The sequence below is a fragment of the Saccopteryx bilineata genome, chromosome 1, assembly GCF_036850765.1.
Source record: "Saccopteryx bilineata isolate mSacBil1 chromosome 1, mSacBil1_pri_phased_curated, whole genome shotgun sequence".
Classification (NCBI taxonomy): Eukaryota; Metazoa; Chordata; class Mammalia; order Chiroptera; family Emballonuridae; genus Saccopteryx; species Saccopteryx bilineata.
In genome coordinates this window covers 142,324,173-142,339,961 of record NC_089490.1, presented here as the reverse complement: position 1 = coordinate 142,339,961, position 15,789 = coordinate 142,324,173, and the positions used below count along the sequence as shown (strand labels likewise).

The 15,789-nt window shown below is 41.0% G+C and overlaps 1 protein-coding gene across 9 annotated transcripts in view; it reads right to left on the bottom strand.

Moving 5' to 3' along the window:
• The window catches only part of EPS15L1 (epidermal growth factor receptor pathway substrate 15 like 1), a 127,184-nt gene that overhangs the window by 47,019 nt on the left and 64,376 nt on the right, over nt 1–15,789 (bottom strand). For all 9 annotated transcript variants that reach the window (XM_066270920.1, XM_066270929.1, XM_066270966.1 and 6 more), the window contains one exon: nt 13,900–13,972. In XM_066270920.1, the coding sequence (XP_066127017.1) occupies nt 13,900–13,972 (73 nt within the window). The remainder of the gene's footprint in view (nt 1–13,899; nt 13,973–15,789) is intronic.

The window sequence follows — 15,789 nt, the reverse complement described above, 5'->3', positions numbered from 1 at the left end:
TTAGGGAGAAGGAAGAGGACAGATTGAGGGGCTGACAGAGGGAGCCAGGACAGTAGGGACGGAGTTCAGGCTGGGCCCAAGGAGATGTGATAGTGGCCTGGGTAAGGTAGTAGCTGTAGAATCAAAGGAAGGAGTAGATTTGAGGGCCCCTAAGAGGGTGAGGGAGGACAAATGATAAGGCCAATCCTCAGGGCTGCCCTGAGCCTGCATGTGGCTGGTGCCTTTGCAGGACAAAACCTGAAGAAGGAATAGAGTCTCCCTCTCCCTGCTCTGAGGACAGGAACATCACAGCTCTCTCTTCTCTGAACAGGCAAAATGCATCTCTTGAGTTATTTTGGGGAGCTCAGTCCTCTGCTCCCCAGCTGCCCTACCCCTGACCTTTAATTCAAGAAGCACACCTCAAGTGTGAGGGGTCTGGGAGCTAACACAGAATGCCTGCAAGGGGTTTGTGGTGGAGAGTTCAGGGTATGGGTTTCCACATCTGAGGGAAGGACAGGTGACCGGGGAGTGGGAGATGAAGAAGGGAAGAGGGTCCAGCCCAACGTGGCAGGTTGGGACAGCAGATGGCCAACGGCCAGGGCCTGTCAAGGAGTCTGGGCCTCGATCTGTAATGGATAAGGAGCCACTGCAGAGCACTGTAGAGATGATGCCCACAAGTTCATGTTTAGAAGAGTGCTAGGGTCAGAGTGGGGGAGGTGTCTGAGCAAAGAGAGGACAGAAATAACCCAGATAATCCAGAGACTCCACACAGTTCCTGCCACAACCCCAGCTGGCTTCTGTGTAGAAACTTATAAGCAGATTCCAAAATTCATAAGGAACTCAAGGGATTCAGACTAACCAACACAACCTCAGGAAAAAAAAAGAAAAAAGAACGAAACTGACAGACTCATACTTTCTGATTTCAAAACTTACTACAAAGCTACAGTCATCAAGCCAGTGTGGTACTGGCATAAGGAGCCATATAGGCCAGGGGGATAGAATCCATTGAGTCCAGAAACAAACCGACACATCTATGGCCAAATGAATTTCTGATAAGAGTGCCAAGACCACTCAGTTGGGGAAAAGAATAGTTTCTTCAACTAAAAAGGCACTGGGACAACTGGATCTTCACATGCAAAAGAGTGAATGAAGCTGGACCCTTACCTCATACCATATACAAAAATTAACTCAAAATAAATCAAAGACCTAAATCTAAGAGCTAAAATTATAAAATTCTTAGAAGAAAACATGGGATAAATCTTAGAACAGTCCTGGGAGCCTGTTTTTAGATAAACCTAAAAACAGACTGTAGTGGAATAACCCATTGCATGGCCTTGGATGGGAACACAGCCAACAAGAAAAGAATGTTTTGCCAAGAAAATTGTTTTGTGACTTGAAGGCAGGTCACTGAAACAGGTCTATGTGACTGAAGGCAGTTGCTGGGCTTTTCGCAGTAAAACATTCTCATAAGATTTCTGTACTTTCCAAGGTTATCCCTTTAAGATAAGGAGAGGAATGTTAGGGGATCCATAGGAGCAATAACAATTAATGCCTTCTGACATTGTGTTGTTACTAAGCTATCTGGCAGGTGCACTTCAAGTATCTTTAAGTAAAAGTTACACTTGATGTTATGCCAATTTCTCAGTAAACAAGCTTTTTGAAGTCTTGTAAATAAAATTAGGACACAGAGCAAACTCGGCGCCATTTGCCTGAGCGAGCGGTGGTCCTTTGCTAGTCCTTGATGATTTCATCTGCTGATCTCTCTCTCTGCGCCCCTGACTCACAACAACATTTGGCGCCTACCGTGGGGCCTTAAGAAGAGATTGGGAACAGATGGAACCCCGAAAGGGTAAGTTGGAGGCGCTATGTACGCGAAACTTTCGGGTAACTAGCAAAGTCATGGGAAATTCCCATTCATTAGGGGACAATTATGTACAAGTTTTAAAATCCCTTTTAAAAGGGTCTGGGATTCAGATAAAAGACATTTTGTTACATCTTTTAAATGCTATTCAGAAACACTGTTATTGATATACTCCTGAACATTGTAATCAATTGAATTTGAATGTTTGGCAACAAGTAGGAAAATCTTTAAGCTGTGTTCATCAGCACAGAGATCCACTTGATGCTGAAATGTGGGCTGCTTATAATCTTATTGCTATAGCCCTTGGACCTTTGCAATCAGATGGAGATTCTGTTAAAGACTTGAGTGAGGTTATTTTTAATGAGCTTGAAGAATTTGATTCAGTACAGAATGAACAGAATAACGACTTGGACAATACTGTCTCTGCTTCTGAAGTTACTGATAATGTTAATGAAATTCAGCCGTCCACAGGCTTTCATCCCTCTTTCTTAAAAAATGAGGGAGCCTCTATGGATAACGTTGTCTGTCTAAAACACTTATTAAATAAACATTTGGAAATCAGTATAATGCTTATCCTGTCCAAAAGCAAGATATATGTGAGCCTACAGCTCCTCCAATTCAAAGTAAAAAATTAATTGGTACTGGCAGGGGAAGGATTATTCAATTCCCTAAAATCTCTGAAATGCAACAGGCGCTTATGCATCATGATGATTTAGAATCTAATTCTAGTAATTTTTCTGCATCTATTTTTCCAGTTATTCGACAGCTTTTTCCTCTTAATGCTCCTGATCCTGGGGGAGGGCATAATATCCAATTTGACCAAACTGAATTTACTTTCAGCTAGTCAAACAATCTGTTGCTACGTATGGACCTCAGTTCTCATATGTTCAGGTCTTATCTCTTCCTATTGTAATAATTATTTAATCATTCCTTTGGATTGGGATTTACTTGCTAGTACGGTTTTGGAACCAGGACAATATTTACAATTCAAATCTTGGTGGAGAGAGGAGGCTCTTCTAATATCTAGCATGAATGCCAGAAATAATCCCCCAGGAGCTACTTTTGAAGTGCTCATCGGAGTTGGTGTTTATGCAGATGTGGGACAACAGACTGGTTATACTGATGCTGTTGTAGCTCAGATTAGATCGCTTGTCTTAAAGCCTGGATGCAAATCACTAGAGTTGGAGACAAGGAAGAAAAGCTTGCAGCTTTACATAAGTTGATACAAATTCAATTAGAATTAGGACATATAGAAAAATCATAAAGTCCTTAGAATTCTCTAGTCTTTGTAATAATAAAATAAATAAATAGTAATTTTCTTTGGTGTTTTAGCTACAATCCTCTGAGCTATCATTTTGTTTCTTTCTTATTTTTTGCCTGGAAACTGAGGCAGGGGACATGTGTTGGATCTGACTATAGAAAATATCCCAGCAGCTGCCAAGAGAATTTTCTTGGGGAAATTTTGTTTAGTCTCATCCATCGTCAGTCCCTCTGTCAGAAAATGCCCTGATTAATATCAGGCAGGCATCTTTCTAGTCTGATTATGCTCTGAAATCCCGGGTTTCTCTTTGGTTTGTCTAGTCTGGTTTGTCTAATTCTAATTTCTGTTTAGTTTTTGTTTGATGTTGTCTAAAATGTGATTTTTAAGGCCTGAATTGTGTTTATATACAAAAATTAAAAATGCCGGCTTTTATATTGAAAAAAGTTTCATCCATATATTTTTTGCTTTAAAATTAGAAATTATAAGGAGCGCTCATTTAAATTTAAATTGAATAGAATATAGATCCTTAAGACTTGCTAATTTAGTTAATATATTGTGAGGTATATTCAAAGTTTGAAATCAAATAAGAATTTAAGTATTAAGATTAAAGTTATATGTTATACTTGTGTTTCTGTGTTGAAAATTGTCTTGTTTGTGTGTAAAATATGCTCAAATTTGTAAAACTAAGGAATTAAACAAAATTAAGTCATTTTAAGAATTTATCTCAAGCTGCTTCAGACAGTTGGCTGCTTGTAAGGCAACATCCTGAAAAAGGAGGCACTGAGGAAAGCGGGAATTTAGTTCCTCTGATGCCCTATAATCGACTTAACAATACAAAAGACTTTTAGATATAGAAACTAATACACTTCTTATTACTAAGCAACATTAGTTTTCTTTTTAGCCCATTTAGGCAGTAGTCACTAAGCTGCATGGCTTAGGAAAAAGTCCCTAACAAAGCTCTAAGATTTCTTTTACAATAGGAAAATAACAAGGGTCATTGGGCCTCTGATAAAGAAAAACATTTATCTTAAAAATAATTAAAAGAGCAACTTTTTAAATTACAGTCTAGACTTTCTGACAAGGAGTTTTTTATACTCACTATGACCAAATTTCTGTCAAAGCTCTTAAAGAGTTAAAATCAGCTTGCTCCCGGTATAAAACTGTCTTTATACGCAGGAACTGCTATCCTCCTTCATAGACTCTGAATGTTTTATTTCAAAAAATTTAGAAATGTTAGCCTGAACTGTTCTTTCAAAAGCGAGAGTTACAATTTATAACTTAGGAAAATCAAGCTTGTATTCAAGCTAATCAAAATGCTAATGCTAACCCTCTTATTAATATTACACAAGATGAACTTTTTAAATGGACAGTTTGGTAATTTACAACAGCAATGTAGACAAAATGTAGGGGTGAGGATTTGCTCTTATTTCCACAGATACGGGACTAGTAGATATCTTCCAGAAAATTGAAGCCTCGGCATAAGTTAGAAATAGAAAAAAGGAAAATTTGACAATTAAATAAACTTACCCAGGAGGCAAAAAATGTTTTAATTAAGACTAAGACTTCAGCCTGCCCAGGTGGTGGTGCAGTGGATAGAGCGTCGGACTGGGATGCGGAAGGACCCAGGTTCGAGACCTCGAGGTCGCTAGCTTGAGTGCAGGCTCATCTGGCATGAGCAAAGAGCTCACCAGCTTGGACTCAAGGTCGCTGGCTCCAGCAGGGGGGTTACTTGGTCTGCTGAAGGCCCACGGTCAAGGCACATGTGAGAAAGCAATCAATGAACAACTAAGAAGTCACAATGCGCAAAAGAGAAACTGATGATTGATGCTTCTCATCTCTCTCCGTTCCTATCTGTCCCTGTCTATCTCTGCCTCTGTAAAAAAAAAAAAAAAAAAAAAAGACTAAGACTTCAAAAAACATCATTGACTCTGTTTCTAGCAATGCTAGCTGTTGTGTCTATAACAATAAGCATAACTAACTATTCTTACTAAGTTTATATTACTTAAATAAGCAATGTTGAATAGTCAGACACTATATCAACATTATGTAAATCAACCTTTAGAAAAAATTTGTTAAAAATATACTCAATCTTTAATAATCCATTATATAAATGACACATTAATAGCTTATAAAAATAATGCAGAACTTTCAGTCCTCCTTAAAAATGCTTCTGAAACCTTAAATCAGTGTAGTTTGATTGTAGTTAAAGACAAAATTCAAATATCCTGTCCTATTAACATTGTTATTGATTCACAATATGTAGAACATACAATTAAACTTATAGAAACTGTTTATATTTCAAATAATAGTTTTAGATTGCACAAATTGTTTCAAGAGTTACAACTTTTATTGTAGGAATGAAATTCACCTGTCTATATAACTCACATTTGTTCTCATACAGCTTTACCAGGACCTATGTCTACTACAGATAATAAAGTTGATTAATTACTCATTAGATCAATAAAAATAGCTACTAAGTTTTATACAAAGATTCATACAAATAAAAAAGATTTAATGCAAAAATTTTAAATAACCTGGTGAGAAGCTCGGAATATTGTTAGAAACTGTCTTCAGTATAGTATTATAAATGCTCCTCCATTACCCAGAGGAATGAATCCTAGAGGGCAACACAGTAATAACCTGTAGCAAATAGATATTGCTCATATTTCTTCTTTAAAAAAAAAACTATCTTATGTACGGTTTTATTAATATTTATTCTTCCTTTCAATAGGCCACACCTTTGCCTAAAGAAAAGGCTGATTATGTCTTTCAACATCTTATTGAAGTTTTTAATGTTATAGGCATTCCTAAAGCAATTAAAACTGACAATCGTCCTACCTGTACATCTACTAAATTTCAACAATTCTTAGCATTTTAGAATATTAAACATACTACTAGAATTTCATATAATCCACAACAAGCAATTATTGAATGCAATAATTGCACTCTGAAAAATGTGTTACTTAAACAAAAGGGGGGAGAAGAAAGGAGATTATTCCCTAGAATTATGTTACACAAAGCTTTATTTACTTTAAATTTCTTAAATACAGGAGAAGATAATTTGACTGCTGCAGACATTAGACGAAAAGTAACAGTTCTAAGATTAATCAACCTATACACTATAAAAGTGAGTTGGATCAATAGGTACTTAGTGTAGTGCAACATTGGGGAAGAGGGTTTGCTTGTGTCATTGCAGAATCCAGTGAAGTCCTTTGGTGTCCTGCTCGCAGAATTAAACTAACAACATGAATAAGAACAATAGATTCTTTCCATATCCACTCATTGCTGAGATGGAAGAAATGAATTTCAAAAGAAGAATCTTAAAGGTACTGCTGCTAGGTATTGAAAAGGCTAAAATACCAAGTTGGGTTCAACTTAAAAAGCTGATCTTAAATGGTAAAAATATGCTACAAGCTACTAGAAAAAAAATGCTACTAACCTCTTTTTAGCAATGATTGCTTTGGTAACAATTCCGGTAAGTAGAGCTGAAAATTTTAGTTATTAGGCATATGTTCCTAATCCTCCATTAAGTAGAGCTATTCATTAGGAAAATAGTGCCTTTCCTATTTTTGTTAATGACTCTAATTGGCTTCTAGGGCCTTTTAATGATAGAGGTCCCTTCGAAAGAATGCGTAAAATTAGAAAATCATACAACAGAAGTTGAGGAATTACCTATATGTATAGGACATGAGCCACATTGTTTAAACATAGAAGCTCAAGCTTGGCTCTCTATTGTCAAAGATAACAGTTAAAGGAGATTAAAAAAACAAAAAACGTTTGTTACAAGGATATAGATTTAAAAGTAATACATCTGTACATAAAACATTATAGATTAAAGCCCTCAAGTTAAAGGGCAGGTGCTGATTTAAGGTGGCATAAGAACAATGGTTTAATTACAGCTGGTGATCAAAGTAATCGTACTATCATATAGCATAGAGGAGGGATGTCACCTCGAACTCCTCATATAAAATTTGGTCCTATACAATATCACTTGTGGAAAATAGCCATGGCACTTAAACATATGTCAATGTATAAAGGAAAAATCTGGAAAAATTATCCTTCTAATCGTATTATGTTAATCTTTAAGAAGAATGAAACACATTTCATATCTGCTTGTGTTAGATTGCTTTATATATTTGTTATAGGTGAAACCAAATAGACAGCTGAAAATTATTCAATAACTTGCAATAAGTGTGCTTTTTATATATGTATTAACTCTTCTATTCTTTTTAATGAAATAGTCAAAGTCTTTACATTTTAACCTGAACAGGAGTCTAGATTCCAGTACAGATGCATCGGATGTGGCAGGGTTCCCCTTCCATGATGCTGTTACAACATCTTATTAAGTCCTTGAAGCGAACCAAGAGACTGGTTGGACTGATCATCGCCATCATTATAAGATTAATAGCTGTAACCACCGTGGCTGCTATATCTGGAGTTGGATTACATCAAAGTATACAGACTATGGACTTTGTGCAAAAATGGCATGAAAATTCTGAACAACTGTGGACTTCTCAATAACGTATAAATAGTAACATTAATACTAAAGTTAATGATTTAGAACAGACTATGATTGTGTTAAGAGATCAAATTGTTACCCTGCAAAGACAAATTAAGCTAAGATGTGATTAGAATGTAACTACTTTTTGTGTTACCCCTATTTCTTAAAATCGTACTTATTTCCATTAGAAAAATGTTAAAAAACATTTGTTAAATCATGATAATGTAACTAAAGAAATCATTAAATTACAAAGACATATTCATGAAGCTTTTCAAAAAAAAGTAGAAATTCTAACAGGTCAACCTATATTGAAGGGATTAATGGATAATTTATTGCAATTAAATCCTATTAAATAAATTAAAAGATTTTGGGGATCCACTGTAGGACTTTTTATAATAATATTAATTCTATGTTTTCTTTTATATGTAGTCTGTCGACAAATCAAAGCAAGAGAAATAAGGGATGAATGACAGAAGGCTGTGTTTTCTGTGGTGCTTCATAACATTCAGCATAAACAAAAAGGGGGAAATGTAGTGGAATAACCCATTGCATGGCCTTGGATGGGAACACAGCCAACAAGAAAAGAATGTTTTGCCAAGAAAATTGTTTTGTGACTTGAAGGCGGGTCACTGAAACAGGTCTATGTGACTGAAGGCAGTTGCTGGGCTTTTCGCAGTAAAACATTCTCATAAGATTTCTGTACTTTCCAAGGTTATCCCTTAAGATAAGGAGAGGAATATTGTGGGATCCATAGAAGCAATAGCAATTAATGCCTTCTGATATTATGTTGTTACTAAGCTATCTGGCAGGTGCACTTCATGTATCTTTAAGTAAAAGTTACACTTGATGTTATGCCAATTTCTCAGTAAACAAGCTTTTTGAAGTCTTGTGAATAAAATTAGGACACAGCGTGAACTCGGCGCCATTTGCCTGAGCGAGCGGTGGTCCTTTGCTAGTCCTTGATGATTTCGTCTGCTGATCTCTCTCTCTGCGCCCCCGACTCACAACAACAACAGACATTGCCTACAGTTTGGCAATGGGTTTTGGGATGTAACACCAAAAGCAAGAGCCAAAATAAAAGGATCAATAAACTTGGCTTCACCAAAATTTAAAACTTTTCTGCTTCAAATGACAGCATCAAGAAAGTGAAAAGACAACCCACAGATAGGAAACAATATTTGTAAGTCATAAAGAATTTATATCTAAAAAACATGAAGAACTCTTCTAGCTTAGTAATAAAAAGACAAATACCCAATTAAAAATATGGGGAAAGATCTGAACTGAATTTTCTTGAAAGAAGATCTACAAATGACCAATAAGCACATGAAAAGATGCTCAGTGTCATTAGGGAAAGAGTTTGAGGCAATGCAATACCACTCCACACCCAACAGAAAGGCTATAATAAAAAATGGGAAATAACAAGTGTTGCCAAGGATGCAAAGAACCTGGAACCCTTATGCATTACTGGTGGGAATGTAAAATGATGCAGCCACTTTGGAAAAAAATCTGAAGGCCCTTCAAAAAGTTAAACATAGTTATCATATAACCTAGTAACTTCACTCTTAAATCTACACCCAAGAGAAGTGAAATCATAATCCACCCAAAAACTTGCACATTAATGCTCATAGCAGCACTATTCACAATAGCCAAAAGATGGAAAAACCCAAATATCTATTAACTGATGAATGAATGAATGAATGAATGAATGAATGAAATGTCCACAAGTGGTGGCGCAGTGGATAGAGCGTTGGACTGGGATGCGGAGGACCCAGGTGCAAGACCCCGAGGTCACCAGCTTGAGCGCAGGCTCATCTGGCTTGAGCAAAAAGCTCACCAGCTTGGACCCAAGGTCGTTGGCTCGAGCAAGGGGTTACTCGGTCTGCTGAAGGCCCGTGGTCAAGGCACATATGAGAAAGCAATCAATGAACAACTAAGGTGTTGCAATGCGCAAAAAAAACCTAGTGATTGATGCTTCTCATCTCTCTGTTCCTATCTGTCTGTCCTTGTCTATCCCTCTCTCTGACTCTCTGTCTCTGTAAAAAAAAAGAAAGAAAAGAAAAAGTGGTCCAGCCACACAACAGATTATTATTTAGCCATAAAAATAAATGAAGCACTGACACAGACTATAACATGAATGAACCTGAACACACCTTGCTGAGCAAAAGGAGCCGGACACAAAAGGACACATGCTGTATGATCCCATCTACATAAAACAGGCAAATTCAGAGAAACAGAAAGCAGATAGAATAGTAGTTCTCAGGGCCTGAGGGAGGGGGAATGAGGAGTGACTGCTAATGGCAACAAAGTTTCTTTTTGGAGTGATGAAAATATTCTATAATTGACTGACTGTAGTGATGGTTGTATAATGGTGTGCATATACTAAAAACCACTGAACTATATACTCTTTAAATAGGTAAATTATATAATGTGTGAATTATATCTCAGTAAAACTGTTACAAAAACAAACTGAAAAGACACCACAAGCCCTCACCAGAACAGTAGCGAAGACAGAAAATGCCACGTGGGGGCTAAGGCTGAGCTTTTATTGCTTAAAACCAAACGTAGCCTGACCAGGTGGTGGCACAGTGGATAGACTGGGATGCCAAGAACCTAGGTTCGAGACCCTGCGGTCACCAGCTTGAGCACAGGCTCATCAAGTTTGAGCCCAAGGTCCCTGGCTCGAGCAAGGGGTTACTCAGTCTGCTGTAGCCCCTCGGTCAAGGCACACATGAGAAAGCAATTGATGAACAACTAAGGTGTCGCAACGAAGAATTGATGTTTCTCATCTCTCTTCCTTCCTGTCTGTCTGTCCCTATCTGTCCCTCTCTCTGACTCTCTCCATCTCTGCTAAAAAAAACAAACAAAAAACAAACGTAAACTGACCTGAGTAGAACAAAGGGTTCCCACTCCACACTGTGCCCTAACCCACAACTGTACCAGCAGATGTGGCACATGATCTCCCGGTCTGGCCCATCTAGGAAAAGGAAGCAAGAACCAGAGGCAAAGAAACTTGTTTTCATAGGGGGAACTTTTTTTTCTTGAGAGAAAGAGACAGAAACAGACAGAAAGGGAGAGAGATCAGAAGCATCAACTCCTAGTAGTAGTTGCATCACTTTAGTTGTTACTGATTACTTCACATATTGGTCTTAATTAAGGGGGATGTGTTCAAGCTGAGCCAGTGACCTTGGGCTCAAGCCATTGACTCTGCACTTTAAGCCAGCAACTTTGGGATCATGTTGACGATCCTGCACTCAAGTCAGCGATCTACACTCAACCCAGAAAGCCTACTCTCAAGCTGGATGAGCCCACACTCAAGCCAATGACCTTGGGGTTTCAAATGTGGGACCTCAGCATCCCAGGTTGATGCCCTATCCACTGTGCAACCACCGATCAGGCCATAGGAGGAACTTTCAAAAAACCTATTGCTCTTCCCTAGCCGGATAGCTCAGTTGGTTGGAGTGTTGTCCTAAAATGCAGAGGTAGCCAGTTTAATCCCCGGTCAGGCACACATAGGAACAGATCGATGTTTCTGTCTGTTTCTTGCTCTTTCTCCCTTCCTCTCTAAAATCAATAAGTAAATTTAAAAATATACATATACATATATATATACATATACATACACACACACACACACACACACACACACATATGAACAGAATAGGGCTCTACTGTAGTGTATATATTTCTGTCTGTGATCAAGAAAATACCATCAAACACTACAGTAGAGCCCTATTCTGTTCAGCTCACAAATGAGGCCTCTACTGAACAGGGGCTGGCCTGGCTAGCATTGGGCTTCCTCCCAGCTATGGGGGTCTATGGAGCTGCAAATGTACCCCAGTGGCACAAAGATGACAGGGGCACGCTGCTGGAGCCCACCGGCCAAGGCTTCGGGTGGTCTCACCATCAATGTCATAGACCAGAGGGGACAGAGATACTCTGAAGTACCTCTGGACTTCAGAGTGAGTCTCTACAAAGACCCAACAGCTTTCTCAGAATCACCTGGGAGCAAGTGCCAGAAACCTGATGACTGTTTTCTCTGGTAGTTAAATGACATTATAGCACCCAGATCCTTGGTGATCAGAATGCAAACCACAGCTGGCTTAGGCAACACAGTGGGAAGGGAGAACCACTCAGGCAACTGTGTGGCGGGGCTGGGCTGAGAAATGAGGGAAGATGAGGCCAGCTCTGCCACACCAGAGAATGAAAGGACAGAGATGATGTGGTGCGGGTGACAGAGGCTCTGTGTCTGAAGGGTCAGTCAGTTAGAGAACATGGATGAAAAGCAGAGGGTGTGGTAAGAATAAAATGGCTAGGGCCTTGGCTGGTTGGCTCAGTGGTAGAGCATCGGCCTAGCATGCAGGAGTCCCAGGTTCGATTTCCGGCCAGGGCACACAGGAGAAGTGCCCATCTGCTTCTCCACCCCTCCCCTTATCCTTCCTCTCTGTCTCTCTCTTCCCCTCCCACAGCCAAGGCTCCATTGGAGCAAAGTTGGCCCGGGCTCTGAGGATGGCTCCATGGCCTCTGCCTCAGGTGCTAGAATGGCCCTGGTTGCAACAGAGCATTGCCCCCTGGTGGGCATGCTGGGTGGATCCTAGTCGGGCACATGCGGGAGTCTGTCTGACTGCCTCCCCGTTTCCAACTTTAGAAAAATACCAAAAAAAAAAAAAAAATAATAATAATAAAATGGCTAGATAAAGGTACAAATATGTAGAAAAATAAAGTCACTTCACCTGTGAGGTGGTCTTAAAAAAGCACTGCATATCAGAGGCAGGCCAACCTCTGCCTTATGATCCAGAACATTCCAGGAGACCGTCTAAAGCTCAATCCTCACTGCCAATGTGCAGAGAGTGAGAAACCGATAAAGAAGGGTTCAGACATGCAGACATAGCATGGCATGAACCAACGAAGAGCACCAAAGCTGGGTGGCCACACCTACCCCACCCCATCTGCAGCCTGCAGCTATGACAGAGGACATTTCCCACAGGGCCAGCTGACAGTCATTGAGTGCCATCTACCCAATGTCTTATAAAGTCCTTCAGCCTCTTGTGGGTAAACACAGGGAACAGGTAGCAGGGTTGCCCCATGCCCTATGAACCTGACGTGGCTTACCCTACCCCATCTCGGGTCCCCACTCTAGGAGGTGGCTCAGAACGAACCAGCCACTCATTTGGCACACACTGTGGCCAGATGCTCCTCTTGTCTCTGTGCAGAGCAGCCCATACACTAATCTTCACTGCCACCCCAGCTCGAGATGAAGGCTGGGAAGGTAAGCCACCCACCCATGGTCACCCAGATGGAACGTGGTGGACTGGCGCCCTGACCGCTCAGCTGTGCCCCTCTTCCTCCCAGCTCTGAGTTCAGAGCACTCCAGGCCTCTGAGCACAGCCAGTCCTAGCTCATTCTCACTCTCGGGGCCCCATGGCCAACTCAAGTCCTCACTGAGTGACAGCACCTTGTCTATCCACACAAGACACTGCAGGAATTTACGTATCTTCAAGGGTGTAGCTTACAGGTGCTGACTATTTTGCTCCCGGTACAGCCTCTCCTCTGCTCACTGAATAACTGAGTTGGCCCTAAGTGAGTGCTAAGCACGTGCCAGGCTCCATGCTCCAGCCCCACAACACAGAAAAATAAAACACTCATTACCAATGTAATACGAGGCCCAGGGATATCAAATAACTTGCCCGAAGTCACACGGCTGCTACGGAGAATGGAGTTTGAGCCCAGGGAGTTAGACAACCCCAGTCCCTGACATCACCACCACCCGGGAGGAATAACTCCGAGCAAGAACTCAGAAGACAGGATAGAGGCCACTGTGTGAACCTCATAAAATCAGGCTGAGTAAAAAAAAAATCAGACACAAAAGGCCACATACTGTATATCCCATTTATATAAAATTCCCAGAAAAGACAAAGTCATAAAGACAGAAAACAGAGTAGTGCTTTCTGAGGGAGGGGTAATGGGGAGTGACTACTAATAGTTTTGAGGTATCTTTTTGGGGTGATCAAATGTTCTGGGATTAAAGACAATAGTTAAGCAACATAATATGCTAAAAACCACTGAAATTCTCCAAAATAGTGTTTTTTACATTGTAAATTATATATATCAATAAAGAGACAAGTCCCTATGATTATAGGGAACTTAAGAAAATTCACGTGGAAGCCCGCACAGAGCACCAGTTCCCGGAGAGTGCAGGCCACTTTCCCTGCCCCCATGCTGCTGCTGCTGCTGCTGCTGCTGGGAACTCCCTGCACTGGCTCTGATACAGGTCACCCTGACCAGGAGCACTGTGCTTACCTGCACCTCGTTCGTTTTCTGTCTGATGGCCTCTTCCTTTTCTCTAATGTCTTGTTCCAGTGAGTACTTCTCCCTAAGTGTTTAAAGACATTTCATAAAAGCACAGAGTGAGTAAGTCAAGTCTCCACCTGACCTCTCAAGACTCAGTTGGAGTCTAAGAATAACCCCAGAAACCGTCTGCCCTATGTAAGAACATGGGTGAAACCTGTGGATGTGATGAGACGTCATTCCCACTGTGGCCACGAGAGTTCTTTAAAGCAGATTTTCACAGAGGGAGTCAAAGTGCCCATGGTGAGATGGACTGTAAAGACTGGGGTTTCACAAGGGAAAGAGCAGAACAAGCAAGCCCTCAGCCATACCCAGTGGGAAAAGAAACTTCCATGAACTGGATTTGAATATCTCTTTGTCTCTTTCCCTCTCTCCCTCTCCTCTCTTCTATCTCTCTCTCTCTCCCCACTTCTCCCCGCTTCTCACTGCTTTCCTCTTACCTCTGCTTTCTCCCCTCTCTCTCCCCCTCCAACCTTCTCTCTCTCTTATGACACCATGACCTTGGCCCTGTGAGACCCTGACTAGGGAGCCCAGTCAAACCCACTGGGACTTCTGGTCTACACAGCTGTGTGCTAATAAATACAGTGGTACCTTGAGATACGAACAGACCAACACACGAATTTTTTAAGATACAAGCTGCGACTCGGTCCATATTTTTGTTCGAGATCCGAGCGAAATTCCAAGATTCGAGTCATGATTCGGGAAGCTGCCACTAGTTGGCGTGTTGGTGCATGGGTCCAGTATCAGCAGTTTGATATACGAGTTGACTGACTTACGAACTCAGTTACAGAACGAATTAAATTCATATCTCAAGGTACCACTGTATATGATGTTCAAAGCTAGTACATTTGTGGCAATTTGTTATGTAACGAGAGAACAGTAATACCCTCCAAATCCAATATTCACTCACTGAATAATGAGCATCTATGGCTCAGAAGCCCCGAGTGCTGAGGACACAGGGACACATCACAAGAGGCCCCTTCCCTCATGGAGCTCACAGTCCAGTGGAGAAGACAAGTGACACAATCAATGCACAAATGAATACAACCTAAGGGCCACAGAGGAAAATCTAACAGAATAAGGAAAGGGAAGGGCTCTCTGGAGAGGTGGCCTGCATGGGAGACACAGTGGAAGAATGTTCTAAACAACAGCAATGGGAAGACAAAGCTTGGCTCAGGGAGCCATGGTAAGAAGTTTGAAGATGCAAGTGTAGTGGGGAACTCCGCAGGGCTGGCAGCAAAAAGTCATAGTGAGGCTCTCTGGTCCTTGGGGCTGCCCCCAGGTAACCCTTCATAGGAGATATGGTTGGGCACTGCACACACCAGGTGCTCAATAGGGCCCTGCCTATCTCTTCAACTGTAGACAGCTACCTTCACCCCTGGTGGCAGAAACCAGCTTCACTCTCCTCCTTATGTACTGAACATTTGTGCCCCCCAAAATTCATATGCTAAAACCCTAACCCTCAAATTGACGGTATTAGGAAGTGAGGTCTTTGTGAGGTGATCTGGCCATGAGGGTAGATGAAGCCCTCATGAACAGGATTAGTGCCCTAAAAAAAAGACCCCAGAGCCTGACTGACGGTGGTACAGTGAATAGAGCATCAACCTGGGATGCTGCGGACACAGGTTCAAAATCCCAAGGTCACTGGTTTGAGCACAGGGTCACCAGCTTGAGTGTGGGATCATCAACATGATCCCATGGTCGCTGCTTGAGTCCAAAAGTCACTGGCTTGAGCAAGGGGTCACTAGCTCGGCTTGAGCCCCCTGGTCAAGGCACACATGAGAAGCAATCAATGAACGACTAAAGTGACACAACTATGAATTGATATTTCCCATCTCTCTT